At 38.1% G+C, this 21,905-nt stretch overlaps 2 protein-coding genes across 4 annotated transcripts in view; one reads left to right on the forward strand and one right to left on the reverse strand.

The window, feature by feature from the left end:
* The window catches only part of HMMR (hyaluronan mediated motility receptor), a 36,263-nt gene extending 22,667 nt beyond the window's left edge, over positions 1–13,596 (reverse strand). Inside the window, exons 1-7 of one of the 3 annotated variants that reach the window (XM_014842758.3) lie at positions 13,456–13,596; positions 9,040–9,138; positions 8,502–8,581; positions 6,200–6,247; positions 3,170–3,358; positions 2,010–2,090; positions 1,821–1,921 (exon numbers count right to left, since the gene is read on the reverse strand). In XM_014842758.3, coding sequence (XP_014698244.1) covers positions 1,821–1,921; positions 2,010–2,090; positions 3,170–3,358; positions 6,200–6,247; positions 8,502–8,581; positions 9,040–9,138; positions 13,456–13,501 — 644 coding nt within the window. In that variant the 5' untranslated portion in view covers positions 13,502–13,596. The remainder of the gene's footprint in view (positions 1–1,820; positions 1,922–2,009; positions 2,091–3,169; positions 3,359–6,199; positions 6,248–8,501; positions 8,582–9,039; positions 9,139–13,455) is intronic. The other 2 variants (XM_044777704.2, XM_070517114.1) reach the window with 2 other exon arrangements.
* Positions 13,597–13,836: 240 nt separating this feature from the next.
* On the forward strand, positions 13,837–19,790 carry NUDCD2 (NudC domain containing 2). Its single transcript, XM_014842757.3, has 4 exons — positions 13,837–14,330; positions 16,214–16,262; positions 16,476–16,627; positions 19,297–19,790. Exons 1-4 carry the CDS (start codon positions 14,142–14,144, stop codon positions 19,378–19,380), a joined length of 474 nt encoding a protein of 157 aa, XP_014698243.3. The 5' UTR covers positions 13,837–14,141; the 3' UTR covers positions 19,381–19,790.
* Positions 19,791–21,905: the final 2,115 nt, after the last annotated feature.

Consider the following 21,905-nt stretch of genomic DNA (forward strand, 5'->3'; position numbering starts at 1 on the left):
ACAGGCCAAATCACCAGAGGCAACCAGGCCGCTCAACTCTGGCAGGTGGACTACATCGGGCCTTGCCTCTTTCTGATGGCTGCTGGTATGCTTTACTTGTGTGAACACGTAAACAGAACTGCTACAGGCATATCCTAGCAAGAGGACCACACAAAAGATCACTATAAGAGGCCTGGAACACCTCTGCGCTGTGTATGGTGTTCCTACGGACACTGACATTGTATTGGATACCAGGTACAGACGTGGGATGATCAAATGGACACACATTGGCATTTTCACCTGCCATACAACACCATGACTACAGGACTGGTGGAACAAATGAATAACTTGCTGAAACAACAACTGAGGACAGAAGACAGGCGCCCCTACTTTCCCATTTCTACTCCCCTCCCGCCAAGTAACCTGTCCTCGCCATCTTATGCTGCCTCTTGCAAGTATATCTCTCAGCTTGTGTGGGAGGAGGTTAACACAACCCCAAAGGCAAGGTACTTTGTGTTTGATGGTGTAGGACGGTTAACTGCTGTACAAGTAGAATTAAGAGATTCCGTTCCCTGGCGCCTTGAACATCACAGTAACTCTGCACCACCAAATGAAAATATTTAAAAAATGTAGGGTGGACACCTAAAGCAATGTGTAACCAAACAATTATCATCACTGCTGATATGTGGCTGAGAAAACAAGACATCCCCATCAGAGGAGCCTATGTCTCTCCTCGGCGGTGCTTGTGGGCTTGTGGTGCTCACAGCTGGCCCTATCTGCCTTATAATTGGACCAGAAGATGTACATGGGGCGCCCCTACATCTCTGCACGCATCCTACCTTCCCTTCAACAGCTTCTTCTAATTGGGAGGCAGTCTGAGGACGCCATTGTGTGCGACTCACTTTTGAATGAGGAAACATCCCAAATGAGATGAGTGGTGTTGCAAAATAGGATGGCTCTGGACATGCTCACTGCTGCCCAGGGAGGGACCTGGGCTCTGATAAAGGTAGAATGCTGTATCTATATCCTGGACTATGCTCATAACATTTCTTCTGCAATGGCTTCTTATATACCCATACACAGGCTACTGATGCCGTGTCCACTGATCCGGTCTTTGCTTGGATTCAATCCCTCCCCTCAATCCGGCAAAAGGTATTCTTTGGCATTCTCGCCTTCTTATTGTTGATTTTGTTCTCTTGCTGTGCTCTCTATTCCTGTTGTGGTACCTGGTCACGATGCTCCTCTATGTGTCTGGCTCAAGGGACTCCGCGGAAGAATGACATAATAAGATTGTGAGGGCCATTCAGACACATGGAGGGTAGGGTGTGGGGCCTGGGCCTTAAACGCTCAGCAAAAGCCCACCAGCCCATTGCAACCATGTGTGCTTCTCACTCCCTCTGGGCAGGAGGACCAGCTGATGGGATTTGTAACAATGCAGGGCCTGGCCAGCCAGGACCCTACCTTATCTCACTTAAAGAACATCGTGTCTTAAGGGGACACAGAGCCTCTCCACGTGAGCTACTCTTCCTGGGAATGGAGGTCGTACCAAGGACAGCCCCTTGGCAAACATATAGCCTTGGTGTCCCCCGCCTATATAAGAAACCCCCTCTCCACCCACACTTGCGGGTACACATTGCTGTCCAGCTGGCCGTCACTGGACCTTCCTGTAAGTAACTCCCAATGAACTTACACGTCTCGTTCACCAACTCTGGGTCTTTTCTTTGGTCTCTCTGCAACCTATCCCACACTGCTCACCCAAGTGGGCATGTGGCGGAACAGTGAGAGAGGTAAATCAAGAATTGGTCATACTAAGTCATTTCTCTTTCTTTTTAGTCACTCACAGTTTCCCCTCAAGTTGCGCGATTTTCCCCTGAGACTCTTCGAGATTCTTCTGGGTGACCTGCAGCTTCACTTCCATGCCTTCTTGTTTAGCCATCATACTCTACACAACAGAAATATGTTTTAGGAAAGGAGAAATTGTTCAGATCCCCACATCCAGACACAGCAAACTGAGCAGAGGTATCACTCACCTTCATCTTTGTTTCTCTTCTAAGTTTCATCAACTCGAGGCTTAGAATTCTCATATTCTTCTGGTTACCATCTTCAGAAAACTAAGTACAGCCAATACATAGAAATGTCAGAAATATTTTCGGCTAAGTCATATACAAAATCACTTAAATACTGATTATTCTATCTACAATTGGGACTATTATTTACCTACAATATCCTGTGGTAGAGAAAACAGCTTCTGATCAACACAAGGATTACTGGTTTTACACTACTGTTGTTGTCCCTCCTTTTCCTTAACATGACTTTCTGGTTTATTTTTGAAAGTAGTTTGGATGGTCACTGACGTCTACATGCCGGAAAGTCCATGGCAAGGCTCTAAAACAAGCCTCTTGGAGAGGAGTTCATAAAGTATGTATGCTTAACAGAAAGTATCTGAATTGCCTGGTCTGCTTTGAAATATGCAGACAATAGGGTCCATCCCTGGCATACTAAATGACAATCTCCCTGGGGGGGCCCAGAAATCTGCTTCCTTCTTCACGCTTGACTCCTATACACCCTCACACCCTTTGTAAGCAAAGAGCCCAGCACATTACAGGCCCTGAAAAAATGACTCCTATTAAATTAAATAGAGATTTACAGCCTCGCTCTACTTCTGTAAGAAGCAAGGTGACCATGTTCTTTAAGATCTATTAGTATATTAATACTGATAAACACAATTTATCTATTAAACACATTTAAGTCCACAAATTTATTCATTTCCCACTTCATTCCCAAAAGGATTGGAAATGGAAGCCCGCTATTATGCTATTATTTCAGAGAAAGATCTTTAAAGTGACTTCTGGATGTAAATTCTGCAACTCTTATGAACGGTCTTATTTACTGAGGGTGACTTTGAAGAAGGGTGAGAAAACATCAGACATTAAAACAAAAAGTAACTTGTTTGTTTATAACCTCTTATGTGCCAGGTGCCATAATAAAAAAGATGCTATAACAATTCCTATTGGAAGCAGCTTAATATTTAAGACACATTTAGTGAAGGAAAAGGATTAAAGTAGAGCCTAAAATTCCCTAACAACTATATGAGAAAAAACAAGTTGACTATTTATTCAATTGTCTATTTGTACATTATCAAATCGTATATTGGAGTACTATTTATTCAATTATCATGAGGCTCAGATACCTTAGCTTTTAGTAGCTCATTAGTCTTGGTTAATTCAATCAGCTGTTTCTCTAGGGAAGCGTTACTTGCAGAGAGAGATGTTTTTTCCCTGACTGCAGCATTCAGCTTTGCTTCCATCCTCTCCACCTCAGCTTCCAGATCCTGGATCCGCTTGTCCTGAACACCACGTTCCTGAACAAGAACACGAATCTGGATGGAAACAAGATGATAAATGAATGATTCACTGACACAATGCCAATGCAACTAGATGCTACTGACACTTAAAATACTAAACGTCTAGAAAAACCTCTGATTTTGACATAATGCTCTTAGATATTCTAATTTCACTAGCTGTTTCAACAATCATATTTACTTTACGAGACATCTTAAAAATCTGTATGCATTTTAAGAAGAGAGGATTTTAATTGCCATAAACTTCCAGGTGCAATTAACTGTTTATTCACTTTTAAGATATTTCTACCTGTAAGAGTTCCCCTCTTTAGTTCTGATTACATGAATTTAAAACTATACTTTGAAATGCTAAATATCTTTTTTTATTTCAAGAAGGCAGAGCTGGGCTTCAGGGTAGGATGTAGCAGGCATCAGCAAACTATCATTCCTGCTGTGATTACTGGATAAAAACCAAAACCAAAATCAAAATCACATATTTGTTAATAGAAAACATGGAAGCCAAAAGACAATGAAATGACAAATGTCTTTAAAATGTGGGGAGTGAAATCTCCCAATCTAAAATTCTTTTCCCGATGAAAATATCCTTTAAATATGAAGGTGACATACAAACGTTTTCAGAGAAAAAAAAGCTGAGAGTATTTGTCAACAGTAGGCCTGCACAACAAGAAATACTAAAGGAAGTTCTTTAGGCTGAAGGAAAATAATCCCAGACGTTTACAAGATATGCACTTAAATATAAGGACATAGATAGATCGACAATAAAGGGATCAGAAAACGGTTACCATATAATTACTAAACAAAAGAAAAATGGTATGGCTATGTTAATACCATACAAAGTAGACTTTTAGGCAAAAAGTGTCACTAGTGATAAAGGGGCAATTTTATGACAAAAAAGTCATTTCAAGAGGAAGACAATCTTAAATTTGCTGTGCAGGTAATATCATAACTTCAAAATATACAAAGCAAAAACTGACAGAACTGAAAAGAGAAACAGACTGATCCACTGAGCTGGAAATTCAGAAGTACTTCTCTCAGTAACTAACAGAATAAGCAAACAAAAACATCAGCACAAATAAAGATTTGAACAAAACTATTAACCAACCTAAACTAGTTGACATATGTAGACCACTATACCCAACAAGTGAATATACATTCTTGTCTAGTACACATAGAACATCCACCAAAACAGACTATTTAATGGGTAAAAAGCAAGTATCAAGAAAGCAGAGCTATATTAAGTCAAATGTAAAGTATTTTCTACTGTTCCTGGCTTTGTATTCATACCAATCTCCGTATTTCAAGCTAACACTGCTTAACTGAAAATGTATCAAGCATCATTTACATGTAAAGCTGTGAACTAGACGCTAGGGACCGAATGAGCTGATATTATTAGTTTCTAACCAGTGTTTATAGGATAGTATTATAAAGTAGAAAAAAGCACAAGGAGATTATCTACCTCACACTTTTTGCAGTAAAAGAAGTTTAAGCTCCAAAAAAGAGTTTGTAAACTCAAATGTTTATATAGCCAAGCAGGTAATATAAATAAGCAAAGAGAGCCAGCTGAGGGCTGGGGAGCAACCATGTGGTCTAAAGGAGGCGGTCCTGCGTAGCCCCAGGAGAGTGCTGCCCTGGAGGGGAATGTGAAACAGTGTTGTCAGACCTTCTGACTTTGCAACAGAAGTCAGAAATCTGAATTTGTTTTGCATGAAATTTTACTTTTAAATATTAATAACTAATTCAAATCAAACAAACAAAGAACATATACTGTGGGACTTAAATAAAATAGTCTATTGGTCAAAAATCTCTCTTCTAAAAGATTAGATTATCAGTTCTAATCCTACCACTGTCACTTACTTACCAGCTGTCTCACTGAGACTCAGTTATCACATCTCTAAGCATGACCCCCTACACTATAGGCATGTGTGTGTCCTCAATACAATGATAGGTAATATTATTAAAATAAATACAAAAAGGATCAGAGCAACCAGGGCAGAAATTTGCAAAGTTATCTTGACATATTCTTGGTCCTAAGTTAATACTTAACTATAATCAATGGAAAGTTTTAATGTATGAAAAGAATATGTCCACCAGAAAGAGTTGGTCAGCAATAGAAACGCAGAAAAAAGACTGCCAGAAGAGCAAAGTTGGCAGTCACCAACTCAGCACAACTTAGGGTACTAAGCAGGTTCTTTATGTCAGTCCTGCTCAAGAGAAATTTCCACCATGGTGGAAATGCACTGTCCAGTATGGTAGCCACTTGCCACATGTGGCTATTGAGCACTTGAAATGTGACTAGTGCAACTGAAGAACTGCTCTTAATTTTATTTAATTTAAATCACCGCATGTGGTGAGTGGCCACCAGATCGGAGAGTGTAACTCTAGGTCATTTTATCCTTGAGAAAGGCATAAACCTATGGTGCAGAGGAATGCATCAGGTTAGCACAACTCCACCACAATCCAAGTAACCTACTAGGATTTCACACTCACCAAGCAATTCTCTCACTAGTCACTGTCTTATACAGATTAACACACAGGAAGAGAGTGCGCTATGAGTAAATATAAATATTTGATCCATGCATAATTGTAATAAACCATCTTAATTTGTAGTTATCAGCTTTTCTTGCAGTGGGTTATCTTAAATCTGTCCCTTAGGATGCTAACAAACTTGACTTTGCCAGCACACCACACTGACAACCAGACTCTGACATATGGTATCCAAGCCAAGGAACGGACACCCTGTAGGCACTGGTCTGGATGACATATTCGCTTTACTATATGACTCCTCAAACTGACAGAATCCCTGTCTCTTCTCTATTATATGGCACGTTTGTTTTTCAGTAAGTTGAAAGCATTGCTTACCTCTTTTTCCAATATCTTCAAATCTTTATCATTCTTTTGAGATTCCTTCTATTTAAAAGTCAAAGAACAGTGATAAATTTAATTGCCACAAAAATCACAGCCAAATTTGATTTTTAGTTATCAGAAAAGATGAAGGATTCAAAACAGTTCATTTCACTGAGTCTGTTAAACATTTTGCAGGTGACTTATCTGGTAAAGGAAGGAAAAGATTCTTTACATCTCAAAATATTTTGGGTTTAAAAGTTTTCACCCCCAATAGATCAGGCTTTTTCTAACAAGTCCAGTGAAAAGAACAGGTGGAGCTTTATGAATAAAGCTATTGACTGCCTCCTTTCCAACATTAAACAGAAACACATTTTGAATATTTAATTACGCTACCTCAGAATAAAAAGAATCTTACCAAGAGAAATCAACTTAAAATTTGACACCCAAAGAGGAGAAAAAAATACAGATGCAAAGAAAAAAAAATGAAATAGTACAAGCTGTGATTCTAATGTACTCATTGCCTTTATTCTAAATAGGACATATAATTTTCATACTACATCTTTTTATATCCAACAGCCTTTCTGAGGGAATAGCCAAAAACAGAATATCTATCTTTTCCATCTGAAAATGGAAGAAAATACACAAACATCTTGAATGAAACCTGTTTTACATGTTTCTAAGTTGGGGGAGGGCCACACCAGTCTCATGTCTTAATTTCCCACCTGATGGCATTTTCTAAAAAGGAAGGTCTATTATTTTGGGATTTGACACAAACTTTCTATGTAATTTAGTTTTCTAAGAGGCTTTGTGAATTCTATAATTAATTCAAAATTTCAGAACTATTTCTCCAAGAGATTAAAGTCAAGAAATTTACATCAATTTTCAAGAAGAGTATCTATATTAGTACTGCCCAATAAAAATAGAATGCAAGCCATATATGTATTTTCAAATGTTCTAGTAGCCACATATAAAAAGTAAAAATTTTAATAATATATTTTACTTAACCCAGTATATAAAAAATATTATTTCAACAGGGGTTAGCATAAAAATTAATATGAAATTACATGAGATATTTTATATTTTTTGTACTAGGTCTTCAAAATTTATCATGTATTTATACTTACAGTATATCTCAATTCAAATGCTAAATCTTCATCAGAAATATCTATCTATATTTAGATTTCATAAAAAATACAGATGCAGATGGAGAAGTAAATTCACATACCCAAGTTGTTCCAAAAACGTTTAAAATTTTTCCAACAGAATTGAGTATTAGTTTTTAAGTATACATTAATTAAAACTAAATAGCATTAAAAATTTAGTTCTTCAGTTTCTAGTGCTCAATTTCAAGGGCTCAATAGCCACATGTAGGAAATTATTTTCATATTGGACAATGCAGCTCTATATTATAGGATAAGAGACTTAGGTAACTGCCAAATGAATGAGCAAGTCTAAGCTTAACCTATAGCTTTGGTTTCCCAACTCAGAATCTTTTACACATTAAAACATCAATTTGTACAACACCTTAAGAAAGCACATCTTGCTTTTATGAACTAATGGAAACAGTAATAGTAGTAGGCTCTTGCACAAGCCGTAACATGAAGTTATTAAGAATTTAATCTCCCACCACTCCTTGGCAGTTTCTGAGTAGCAAACTTCTTTTAGGTATTAGAATGTTTTTTCCTTTTTCTTCACCAATACTTACCCTTCCCCACAAACAAATAAATAAAAAAAAACAATACAACTCAAACGATGATAAATAACAAATCAAAGCATCACATATTATAAAATTTATCTAGATGGGGCCAGCCCGGTGGTGTAGTAAAGTTTGCCTGCTCTGCTTTGGCAGCCCAGGTTTCGTGGGTTCAGATCCCAGGCATGGACATACACACTCCTCGTCAGGCTATGCTGTGGCTTCATCCCATGTACCAAGTAGAGGAAGATTGGCGCAGATGTTAGCAGCTCAGGGACAATCTTCCTCAAGCAAAAAGAGGAAGACTGGCAACACATGTTAGCTCAGGGCCAATCTTACCCACCAAAAAAAAAAAAAAAAAAAACCTAGATAAAAGACTAACTGAGAAGTGCAGACCATTTTGTAATTCTGAACTAAGGGTACATTTAGACACAATATATTCAGTAATGATGTAGGCAGAAATGTAAATCTTACTAGAGTCCTAATGATAACATGTTTCATTAATTTACAGATTTTCTTATAACCTTAATTTATATGCTTAACTTCTTCTAGTCAAATACAATACCTTTCAGAAATGTTTTCAAAGATAGTTGATAAACCAGCTAGCATATAAGAGCTCCTCACCTTTAATCCTAAAGTCTTAACTTTTCTTGCTGAAGTAGGCAAGGTAGTATCTTTGTCAACATTAAGATTTTGTTGAGATTCTGCAATAAGATGAATTGTAGAGATCATGGTTGGTGCTCACATGTTTGAACCACAGACTAAATACAATTTCCAAATTCTTAGTGCAGCTATTAGTGAAGCAATACAAAGTTACTCTTTTCTTGATTTTCCAAATAATTAGTTATACAATATTTTTTACACATCTAACACTTTCCTGATTTTCCTAATAGTCCCTGACAGAGGGTTAGGGTAATCACCAAAAGGGAAACTACATATCTCCATGAATGTCTTGCTTAATTTTCCTGGTTATACAACACTGTAATGATGAAAGTATTATTCTGTAGTTGACCCTTTTGTAAATCCGTCAAATAAGAAAATTTAAATATAGCTGTAGCTTCACACTGTTAGAAATACTACAGCATCTTTAAATTTAAATAGTTATTCATAATTTTAAAACTTACAAGATCAAAAACCATTATTCTATTTTTGGATCCATTACCTTTTGGTGTTTTAAATCTTTGCGATTTCCGAAAGGATACTGGTCCTTTCAACACTTCTGAAGTTTTAACATCATAAGCACCTGGAGATGGTGCACACCCTAGAGGAAACACAAAACATTAATGTCTCATCTAATGTTACTTATGATCTTAAGTTAAAAACACGTCATAGTAAAATGAGTAATATAAACGTAAGTTTGCCATTAATAAATTGCTTATTTCCTTTTTCAAATGTAAAAATAGCACCAATTTGATATTATAAAGTAGGCCTCTCTATGAAAAACAGTACCATTAGCTTCCCAAATGCCCTTTACTTCAATTGGGTCAAAGAAACCCAGGCAACTGAGCAAAACAGCAGACGGTCTTGGGATGAACATCACGTAAGAACAGGCAATGTGGTTTTGTTATTAAAGATCGAATATAAGAAATAAAATGCTTGGAATCAACTCTACTCAAAGAGAGTCACTGAGGTAACTACCAGCAGATTATAGAAATGAAGCAACTAAAAGTGTCTAGCCTTCAAGCTCTAGCCTAGAATAAAAATTTATAGTGATAATTCATCTCTGGCTAGTATTAATATATCAGGAAATTTATAAAGTCATGTCATGTAAAGTACAAAATATACTAGACTAGATTTCTATGTTCCAGAAATTTATACTGTATAGCCTCATGTAACTGGAGTCCCAGATGGAAGGCATTTCAGAGTGTCTATTTCGTTTCAGTGACTTAAGATCTGGCTCTCAGGATTTATAAGAATAAAAACATTATTAGCATATATCTTCAGCTGATTTGGAATCAATAGATTTATGCTATTCTCTGAAAAGCTATTTAATTCAGTCTAGAGTTTCATGCAAATAAATAGGAACAGCAGGGAATCTGACCATTCCAAGGCAACTCCTGCTGTCCCAAGTGTTTTTCAAATAGAATCATAGGAACTCATTAGTATATCTTGACTAGCATACACAAAAAACGGAACACAACAGAAAATATCAATGTGACTCATGTTGCAAAGTTAAGCACTGTTTTGTGGGACTTTTGTTTCAGTTATGCGTAGAAATATAAAAATATATCCCAGATAGAGATATACAATTTCTTTTTCACCCTAGGACACAATTAAAAAGTATTAAAGTCATTGCTTTCATCAATTCACTAGGCCATAAAAACATCAAGGATAGAATTAAGTTTCCATCCCTCTATCTGAAACAATGATCATTTATAGGTACTGACACAAAGATTCCAATCTTGGGAGCTTTCGGATCTAAATGTGGTCAATAAGGGGTAGAGATAGTGGATTTCCAATCAGGAGAAATTCTGAAAACAAAGTGTGGAATTCACTGGGTATCTAAGGTAAAGGCAGACCCAGCAAAAAGCATTAACCTTGGCTAGCTCAGGTTTCTCAGACCTCACAAACTATTTACACCCTGGGGTGAAGGGTAGGGTGAGAGGGGCTTCCCTAAAACCAGGTAAAGGTTGGCACATCTTACAGCATCTATTTTACTTCTCTGGGATAGAGGTGGGGGAGGCAGGGGGGAACATATTATTATTATTTTTATTATTTTTTTAAGATTTTATTTTTTTCCTTTTTCTCCCCAAAGCCCCCCGGTACATAGTTGTATATTCTTCATTGTGGGTCCTTCTAGTTGTGGCATGTGGGACGCTGCCTCAGCGTGGTTTGATGAGCAGTGCCATGTCCGCGCCCAGGATTCGAACCAACAAAACACTGGGCCGCCTGCAGAGCACGCGAACTTAACCTCTCGGCCACGGGGCCAGCCCTGGGAACATATTATTTTTTAAAGCAAACAGGAGGTTTCAGAGAAAACTGTCACCATTACCGTTAGTTATGCCTTTTTGGGGAAGGAAGGGTGAGGGGATGCAGAGACTATGGTTATTCTCCTTTGCTGTCTGCTGTTAGGGATGCTTCTGTGGAAAAGTGTGAAAAGCAAAGCTCGAGACCTGGCAGAGCAGCCAGAAAATAAAATGATGCTGAATTCTAGTATTTTAGTTCATCATTAGGTCCACACTCTCAAAAGGGGATAATGGCCAGCAAAAGAAGGGATGGTGGACAGGGACTAAGCAGGATCATGTAAGCTGAGAACAACTAAAATCAATCTTAGCAGGAACCCTTCCCTAAAGACTAAAGAGTCAAGTTTGACAGTTATGGGGATTTAGACTTAAGAAAAACTAGGTTGAAATCCAGCCTGTACACCCACCAGCTCTTTGTGAGACTGTGGCATGTACCATTTTCATGGTCTTTTCCTTACTAACACTTAAATGTATGACATTATAGACATGACCTGTTAGAAATCTGGGGAGAGGGAATATGAGACAAAAGGAATGGGATATGTTGGGAGATATCACAAGCTTTCTGCAACAACTTACATCTTGATTAACAATGACTGGAAGATAACACAGGTAATCAATACTTGTATGCGAACAAAACATTATGCAGTACATTAAATAAATGCTTCAAACTTCCAGACCCCTTTATTTCCTATTTCTCCCACGTAGAATGGACAGCCTGCCTTCCATTTTGCCTGGCTAACTCTCACTTATCCTTCAACTCTCAGCCTGGATGTCACCTCTGAGTTTTCTCTGAAACCCCAAATCAGGTTAGAAATCTCCCTCCATAGCAGCCTGCACGTAGTGTTTCTATCATAAAACTTCTCAGTTTTGTAATGGTTTATAATAACATACTTATCCATCTCCCACATTAGAAAAAACTGCCTGAAGTTAGGGACTGTCTTAATCGTGTCTGTATCCCCAGCATTTAGCTCAGGGTTGAGTTTGGCAGTGTGGCGAAGAAAACAGAAAGTTGTTGGTGATGTAGGACTGAGAAGAGAGTTTTGTAATCAGCCAGATCAGGGTTCAAATCCAGCTTTGCCTGCCAATCAATAGAGATATTACTAAGTGCAAAGTAATTTGTTGTCACAGGGCGATGGTGAATAAGACTCTCTCCTTTTCCTGTCTAGCGTTAAGACCCCAGAAAGTTACTTCTATTTGAGGCTGATTCTTCATTCATGAAACAGGAACAAAAAACAGTATCTACCTCATAGTATGGTTGTTAGGATTACTGGAGTAATATGAGAAATCACTACTGTGCCTCACACACATATCAAGCATCAAACAAGTGCTAACTGTTATTACTCCCGAGACTGTGAGGCTGAAATATTGCATCAGTGGAAAAGCCAGTTTAATTCATTATAAAGCAAAAAAAAATTCACCTTAAAAGACAAACTACTGACAGCACTTAGAGCAGTTCTTTGAATAGCAAGGAAATAACAAGGTCCTTGAGTCTTTTAATTAAGAAAATAAGCTTGCGCTGAGCCATTTGCTCTCTTGGTCTTCCTTTGTGAGCAGTGGTGCTCGTTTCTATCTGCACGTCAGCTGATAGAAATTAAAGATGTAATGAGTGACTGTTAAAAAGCGTATATTATAATGGACAAATCATGGGCTTTGATGTTCAGCTCTACCACATACTGGCTGCTCAGCACAGTCATAAAAACCCTAAACCTCATCTGTAAAATGAGGACAATATCAGTATCTTCCTCATCTGGCTGTTGGAAAGAATAAACCAAATCTAGTAGGGAAGACTTTAGCCACGTCCCTGCATAGAGTTAGCATCTACTAACGATGAGAGCCTTACTAAGCACATCCAATGCTTCCTGGTTGCTGAGCTCATGCACTGCAGTGGTTAAGAGCACAGGATCCATGGAGGCCTGGTTTCATGCCGCCGTTCTGCCAATTTGGTTGGGTAACTGAGCAAATCTAAGTCTCAGTCATTTTATCAATAAAATAATGAATAATAGGATTACCTGTTAGGGATGTTGGTGAATTAAAAAAGAACTAATAATCGATATAAAGACTTAGTATGGTGTCTGGGGTGCTATCAATATTAACTGACACTATTTTATTTATAGTATTTTCGGTAAGTGCTACTGCCATAATTTTACACCCATAAACTGCCTTTATCAATCTTCCTTCTTCTATGACCGAATGGAATAGGCAAAAGAAACCCACAAGTTCCGACGAAAAGCAATGGTCAAATGTTTTTTTTTTTTTTTTTTTATCAGGGAGGCCTTCCGGATTTGACCATCAAATAGCTACCAATGCTTCCTCATGCCCATTCCCTTCCGTCTGCTTCAGTTTCTCTACAGCACTAATTGTTTACTGGCTGTATTCTCAACTGAAGGTAAGCTCCATGGGGCAGGGACTTTGTTTCGCTCACTCTATCCTTATCATCTTGAATAGTGCTTGGCATGTACTAAACACTTAGTATATACTTCAGAAAAGTGATCAATTTAATGAGCCCCATCCCCGCTCTAAAATCGCCTCCCATATGCCTCTGATGAAGGGAACACCGAGAGGGGCAAGGGGCGTGAGAGCATCTCCCGTCCCCCAGCTCCTTTCCCTGTACGCACCGGAAGGGTCATTGAATCGTTTCAGGGGCGCCTTAGGAAAGGACATGCTGACGACCAGCTCCACAAACCGAAGATCACTAGCGCTCCTCGGCAACTTCCTGCGGCTTATTACGGACTTAATCGCTTCAAATTCAAATCTCCCCACTTATTCCCCGCCCATCCCGAAGTTAGCCAATTGCAAAACCAAGACCCTAGGTACACCAATCCAGGACGGGAACAGCCAAAGAGCATGCGCACTCGGCTCTCGCCGCGTCCAATCAGGTGGCCTGCGGGTTTAGGCTACCAGCCAATAGGAGACTGTTACTGTCTCCTCCCTCCGCCAGGCCCCGCCCACGCCGCTCTAGTTGTTATTCAATTGTAACCTACGCGCGAGGAGGATTTGCGCAAGCGCACTTCACACCCCAGAAGTTTGAAAGTTTGTGTTTGGCGTCACGTAGGGGACAGTGCAGTGAGTTCCAGCTTAACTGGTTCCAGCCCTCTCCAACCATTCCTTGGGTGTAAGCTTTTCAGGATTTCAGTTCTTTCAAACTGGGTTCTAAAAACGAACCCACGTTGAGACGTCAGCTTATATTCCTTGCGCATGTGCTGTGACCCGAGCAGCGAGGCCGGGGCGTGGCCTGAGCGTGGAGATTCTGCGCATGCGCTCAGCTCGCACGGCGCGGCTGCAGCCAGGAGGCGACTGAAGTATGTCGGCCCCGTTTGAGGAGCGCAGTGGGGTGGTTCCGTGCGGGACTCCGTGGGGCCAGTGGTACCAGACCTTGGAGGAGGTGTTCATTGAAGTTCAGGTGCCGCCTGGCACGCGCGCCCAGGACATCCAGTGCGGCCTGCAGAGCCGGCATGTGGCTCTGGCCGTGGGTGGCCGCGAGATCCTCAAGGTAGCGGCAGGTCGGGGCTGGTGCTCAGCTTCTTCCCAGCCTCCCTAAACCCCCGCGTCCTGAACTTCACGGTTTCCGTGGAAAGACTGGGAAAGGCTTACGGCGCGTCTGCGTGGCCGAGAGAAAATTGACCTGGTTTTGATCTGGTCGGAGCCCCACCTTCAGGGCCAGTCCTGAGTTGACGTGGAAATTTGAGGAGCCCATGTTTCAGGCTTTATTTCTAAACCAAATGAAGCTGCTGCTTTTCTCTGGGGTTCTTAAGCGGAGAACAACTTAACTAGATGGTTAAAGGAACAAATTTTATCATACGTATCCTTTCTTCCAGGCACTGAGTTAGGTGCACGAGATAGATAAGGTTCCTACCCTTGAGAGGTTGTATTCTTGTAGGGAGGCATAATAAAACTAAACTAATTAATATTTAGGCAATTATGGGAAAGTAAAGAAGAAAATTCAGGCTGTCGGGATGAGGATTCAGAGATGATGTCAGGTGATTTATTTTCTCATCTAAAATTAGAAAAAATCTGCATATTCGTGGAGCTATTAAGTAGGTGGTCCAGAAGTGTGTGAAGAAAATAATTAATATCCCATTTATTTTCACCAGTGCCCTTTGGATCTGGGACCCGCTTTGTCCTTGTTAAGCTTTATAGTTAAATTCAATTAACTTGAAGTTAGATTTCTTAATCGGATTGGATGCCAAGATGTTTGGTGGCGGTGTAGTGTAGTGGTGAGGGGAGACGACTTGGTAGGTGGCTCTGCTGTTTTTCTAGTTTTGTAACCTTGGGCAGGAGATGATCCAGTGTCTCCAAGCGTTTATCTGCGAAGTGCGGTAATTATAGTACCTTTCTCATAGGCTCATAGGATTATTTTGAGCATAACGTGATATCCGTGTGAATGAACATGTAGGAGTAGTGTCTGGTACTTAATAAGTGAAGACTACATGTTAGCTGTTATTATTTAGTATGGAAGTGCTTTGAGTGCCTTAGGCAAAAGCAGGAGTCATATGAGAGACATTGATTTATGTCAACTTGGGTCTTAATAACTTTTCTGCACATTTGTGCATTTCATAGTTTCCTGAACAGTGGTTTAAGATTGCACTTCAGAGTTACTTTAGTAATTCCGGTAACTTTGGGATTTTAGCAATAGGTCTAACTCTAGGATTTTAGGCCTACACTTAGACCAATGAGATTTTTTTCACTAGTGTTGACATGAAAAAAAATGTTTTCTTTTTTATGTGACATTTTAATTTCATTTCCTAAAACTTAAATTTGGCAAGCAGCAACAAATCAAAATGGATTTGAGCGGATGCACTGTCTTTTAAACTTATATTTTGCTTTTATCTTTCTTAAAAACAAGTTTCTGAAAAATCAGTTAAAAACTTAATCTGACATCAGATCTGCAGTATTTGCTTTAAAATTTTTTAAATGCCGAATTGCCCAACAAAGAGATTGAACCAGTTTTTAAAAGTTTATTTTAAAAGACATCATTTCTTCTTAATTTCAGTGGGAGAGCTCTTCTTATAGTTCATTTTGATTGGTACAGTATTTCAGATACTAATTTCACATTTGGCTAATCAGTGATTAGTAGTATTTCTTTTTCTTCTAGAAGTTGAGTCCTCACCTTTCTTTAGAGAATCCTGTGTTCTCTGTCATAGTAAATATTCCGAGCATTGTAAACGAGATTCCATTTCACTGGCTAGGAGGAAGCTTAGGGTTGAACACCTTTCAATGTGTTAAAATGGTATAAAATTTGATCTCTCTATTCTAACCAAATTAGAAAATTATGTGTGGATTAGATAGGAAATTAGGTAAGTCCTAAATCATGAAAGCTTTAAAAATTAATGAAATGTCTGTATTTTTAGTGCTTTATATGTCTGTTTTTTTCAGGGCAAACTCTTTGATTCTACAATAGCTGATGAGGGAACGTGGACTTTGGGTAAGGGTAATCTATTAGAATTCTTAGAAGCTTTTTTAAAATTAATTTTGTCTCAGTATGTTTCCCCTGTTGTATTAGGTCCTTTGTCTTTGCAGCTTTGGAAGATATAGTGATAGAAATGTATTGAAAACAATTGTATGTCAAGTACATAATGGTTTTGGAAAATAAATTTAATGATGAACTCTAATTTTTTTGTGGTTTTTGTTTGTTTAGAAGACAGAAAAATGGTCCGTATTGTTCTTACAAAGACAAAGAGAGATGCAGCAAATTGTTGGACTTCTCTTCTAGAATCTGAATATGCAGCTGATCCTTGGGTGCAAGACCAAATGCAGAGAAAACTTACATTAGAGAGATTCCAGAAAGAAGTAAGTCAGATGAATGTATGAATATGTATAGTTAAACATCTTACAATCGTAGAATAATTATTATTTGAAATTAATACTCAAATGTAATTATAAAAATGACAAAAAGTGTTTAGAGGAATTTTTTAAGTTAAATGATTAGAAAAATGATTGGCCTTTCTATGTATGGACTTGATTTTTTATTTTATTTTCTTGAGAGGAATATGTTTGTACTGCCATGATTTTTAAGTTTAAATTTATATAATGTATACCAGTAATGCATGAATGAAGTCATAAACATTCAATCAATATAGACTTACATAGTATAAAAAAGTGAAGGGCACCTTCAGTGTCTCCCCATTCCATACCTCTGTCTCATTCTCATCAATATATTGGCTTGTATGTTTTGTTTTTAACATAAATGGAGGATCGCACTTTGTATATTTTTCATGTTGCTTTTTCCTCTTGATAATATATCTTGTGTCTCTTTTCCTCCTAGTACCAAATAGATAAAACATTCTTTTCAACTGCTTCAGAGTGTTTTCTGGTTTGAATGTATCATGATTATTTATTTAGGTATTCCCCTTTGATAAGATTTAGATTTCTCCATTTGTAGCTATTTCAAACAAAGTTTGTGCCTTCATTTCTGTGAAACTATTCAGATGTTCTTTTAAGATAGATATCTAGGAGAAGAATTACTGGATCAAACTACTGTTAAAGTTTTGGTGGATAATTTCCATCTATGTGATGATGATTCCCAAATGAATCATCTCTAGCCTAGACTTTTCTACAGAATTTTGGACTCACATTTCCAATTGCCTATTCAACGTCTCCACTTGACTGTTTGACAGACGTGTTAAATTCAACATGTCCAACCTGAACTCCCTAACTTCCCTCCCTCATTTGTTCTACCTCTAGCCTTCCTGGCTCAGTTGAGGAAACTAGTTGTTCCGACCCCCCAAAAATTGGAGAATCATTCTCCATTCCCATCGTTCTCTCACACCCTGTCCAATTTGTCAGGAAACCTTACTGGCACTACCTTCCAAATATATTCGGAATTTGACCACTTCTCACCACCCACTCTACTACCGCTCTGATCTGGACCATATCTAACATCTTGTCTGGATTACTCCAATAACCTAGCTGTTCTCTTCACTTCTACCCTTGCCAAGCTACGGTCTTCTCAAAACAGCAGTTAGAGCAGTCCTTTAAAATGCAAGTCACATTACATCACTTCTCTTCTTAGAACTCTTTCACTCTAGTAAAGGACAGTATTTTACAAGGCCCCACCTGACCCCGGTCCTCTGTGATCTGCCTGACCTCCTCTCCTGCTGCTGTCCCCTCATTCTGCTCAAGCCATACTGGCTTTTTTGCTGTTCCTTAGACATGCCAGGCTGTTTCTTTTCTGTCCTTTTGACTGCAATGCTCTTCTTCCAAAGCTTGACTAACTTCTTCACTGTTCTCAAGTCATGGCTCAGTGAAGCATACTTTGATCTTTGATCATACACTTTAAATTCTATAATCTTCTCCTCATTTCCCTTACTCTGCCTTCTTTTCTTTCTTTCTTCTTTTTTTTCTCCTAGAGGAGTTGCCAACTTTTAACACACTAGAACAGGGGCAGGCACACTACGGCCCATGGGTCAAATCCTGCCCACTGCCTGCTTTTGAAGTAAAGTTTTACTGGAACTCACCTGTGCTTATTCGTTTGTGTATTGTCTTTCATATAGCAATGGCAGAATTGAGTAGTTATGACAGACACTATATGGCCTTGAAAACCTAAAATATTTACTACCTGGCTCTTTGCAGAACAGTTTGCTGATCTCTGCACTAGATAGCTTAATGGTTTATTATTTGTCTCCTCCTGTTGAATGTAAGCTCCACCAGAGGAGGGATCTTTATCTGTTTTGTTCACTCTTAAAATCCACGTGCCTGGGGCCAGCCCGTGGCTGAATGGTTGAGTTCGTGCTCTGCTTTAGTGGCCCAGGGTTTCGCTGGTTTGGATCCTGGGTGTGGACATGGCACCACTTGTCAGGCCATGCTGAGGCGGCATCCCACATAGCACCACCAGCAGGACCTACAAGTAGAAGATACAACTAGATACTGGGGGGATTTGGGGCAAAGAAGGGAAAAAAAAAAAGATTGGCAACAGGTGTTAGCTCAGGTGTCAATCTTTAAAAAAAAAATCCACTAATGGTGTCCTCTAATGCCTCTGATGGTGTCCTCCAAATAGTAGGAACTCAAATGTTTGTTGAATAAATGAAATGCCCTCCAACAAAAACTAAAGTTGTAGGTAGTACTTACTTCATAGGATTTTTGTGAAGATTAAATATGTTAATGTATGTATAGGTCTTAGAACCCTGCCTGGCATACAATAAGCTCTCAAAAAATGATATTAAAATCTGTTTACATACTGGTACTAAAGTATATGTTTGCCCATATACTTGTCAACATTGTAATATACATATTGATCTTCTAAATCTTTGTAAATCTGAAAATTGAAAAATACCTCATAGTTTCAAGTCCCATTCTGGTGGTTACAGTGAAGTTTGATATCTTTTCAAATGTTTATTGGCCATTTAGGTTTCCTTTCTTGTCAATTGCCAGTTCATATCTTTTTAGCATTTTCCTTTTGGGTTACTTATATTTTTCCTTATAAGTTTTGTTTTATCGTAATTTTTTTTCATATCTTTTAGAATCCTGGGTTTGACTTCAGTGGAGCAGAAATCTCAGGAAACTACACTAAAGGTGGACCAGATTTCTCAAATCTTGAGAAATAACCACTATTTTTTTTGCTGCATTCTGTGGATCCTAGCAGTTGTTGCCAACTTAATCAAAGGAACAGATCATGTGGTGGAAGAAAAATGTGGATGCCTGCAGTTAACAAATTGCAAAATATAAATATGGTTCTAAAAATTGCATTCAAGTATGATTTACATAGGAAGCATCTTAAATACTGTGGGAACTATTCTATTGATATATAGTAACTTGTTTTTGGACTTGTTTTTGCTCAGCATGAAGTTTTATATGCTGCATTTTACTAATTTCATATTTAACCTGTATTTTTAATACAAAAAACATGAGGGTATAGATCATGTGAAATGACAGGGTGCCTTCAGGGAAAATTAAGTTTTTCTTTGAATAAGTGTGATGTGGAAATAATGTTCAATAAACTTTTCTAAAATAGGAATTGTGTACCCTTTTTCGAAGTATATGAGTTCACAGAAGGATATGATATTACTAAAGAAAATTTTAAGAAAGGAAAAAGCAATCCACAAAAAAAAAAACTTAACTCGTTAAAGAGTTAATGAAAATTTCTGAATTAGTGTATTATTCCTTGAGAGATGACTTTATTTCAAGAAATTGAAAAATAGCAAACCTAACAATAGGAATGGATTAATACAAAAGAGAAGTGGTCAAGTGAATGTGGCTGTTGGTCAAACCCTTTGTTGATGACAAAAAACAGATTATGGCCTGTGATTCTAAGTCAGTGGCATCATGTTGATCTTCAGTAATCCAGACATATAAGTAAGAATTGTCTTAAAATTTTATTTCATCCTTTTCCTGTACTTTTTAATTTTAAAAACTATTTTAAACAATTTCAAATGTACAGAAAAGTTACTAGTAAGCTACACAGAATTGTTTTCCTCCTGAACCATTTGTGTATAAATTGGTGACATGATGTCCTGTCACCTCAGAGGGTATGTATTTCCTTCAAAGGACATGCTCTTACATAATTACAACATGACCATTAAAATCAGGAAATGAGCATTGACACATTACAACCATCTAATCCCCACACCATCATTCCATTCAAGTTTAACTGATTGTCCCAATGATGTCCTTTACAGCAAAAGGATCCAGTCAGACTTATGCCTTCCCTTTAGATGTCAGGTGTCTTTAGTCTGCTTAATCTGGAACAAGTCCTTATTTGTTCCTTCACTTTTACAACCTTGGCACTTTTGAAGATAATAGGCTAGTTTTGTGCAATATTCCTCATTTTGAGTTTTGTCTGATATTTCTTCATGATTAGATTCAGGTCATACATCTTTGGTAGGAATGTTACAGAAGTGATGCTGTGTACTTATTGCATCCTATCGTAGTTAATAATTTCGATTTGTCCTTTTTCTGATAGTGTTTACTTAGATTACTAAGTGGTGTCTGCCAGTCTTCTCCACTGTAAAGATACTCTTTTTATGTTTATAATTAAGTATTTTGTGGGTAGTTTCGAATTATCATCATACTTTCTATTTATTTATATCTGTATAGACTCATGATTTCCTACTTTATTCAGTGGGTTAAAAATCTATTATTCCCATTACTTTGATGCTCATAGTTTTTCTAAATTTCGCCAGTGGAAGACCATTCTAGGTGGCTTCTATGTCCTTTTGACATGTCCTCAACATTATTTAAGCAATTTCTTAGTCTCTCGCACAAAATATGCCAGGCTTATTGTGATTTCCCTGCTCTAGCCAAAGAATCAGCCATTTTTCCAACAAGACTTGATTCTCTTTAGTGGAGAATGGTATTTCGAAGCCAAGATCTGTGTGCTAGTATACAATTGCTTTTGGTGTGTGTATATAATGCATACATTTACATCTATATTTGTTTCTATATCTACGTATAGGAAAACCATGTGTTCACACTTAAACTTTCACTTGTAGTTTCATGGGGTTCTTTTTTGTTTTCTCTCTTTCTCTATAACTCCTTTCCACAACAGTGAGAAACCATATTCTTATCCTGAGTAATTTTGGTTCCCTGTTCTAGGTCATCTCCGCACATGAATGCCTTCCTCACTCTGCTCAGACTCCAACACCCTATGCCAAGCAGGGATATCCTCCTCACCTGCTTGGACTCTAACGCCCCACTCTGGGCCACTGTAGCATAGCCACATCCTTTGGCAAGGCGCCTATCTTGTACCCAATATTAGGAATGAATTATTGGGGAGGAGGCTTTTTCTTTTAATTAGCTTCTCTTGATTTTTTCAAAAATTTTATATTTTGAAGAAACATACAGTAAAATTAACTTTTTGCTAGTAGTTTTGTGAATTTTAACATATGTAGAGATATGTGTAAACACCTCCAAAATCAGGAGATTGAACAGTTCAATCACCACAAAAACTCCTCCTTGCTCTCTCTTTATAGTCACACCCTAATCCTAGCCTCAAACCCTGAAACCACTAATTTTAGTCTCTGTCTCTATAGTTGTCTTTTCAAGAATGTCATGTAAATGGAATCATATGTAATAATTAAAAAAAAATGTTTTATTGAGATAGAATTCACATACCATACATTTCATGCATTTA

The sequence above is a fragment of the Equus asinus genome, chromosome 9, assembly GCF_041296235.1.
Source record: "Equus asinus isolate D_3611 breed Donkey chromosome 9, EquAss-T2T_v2, whole genome shotgun sequence".
NCBI classification, from domain to species: Eukaryota; Metazoa; Chordata; class Mammalia; order Perissodactyla; family Equidae; genus Equus; species Equus asinus.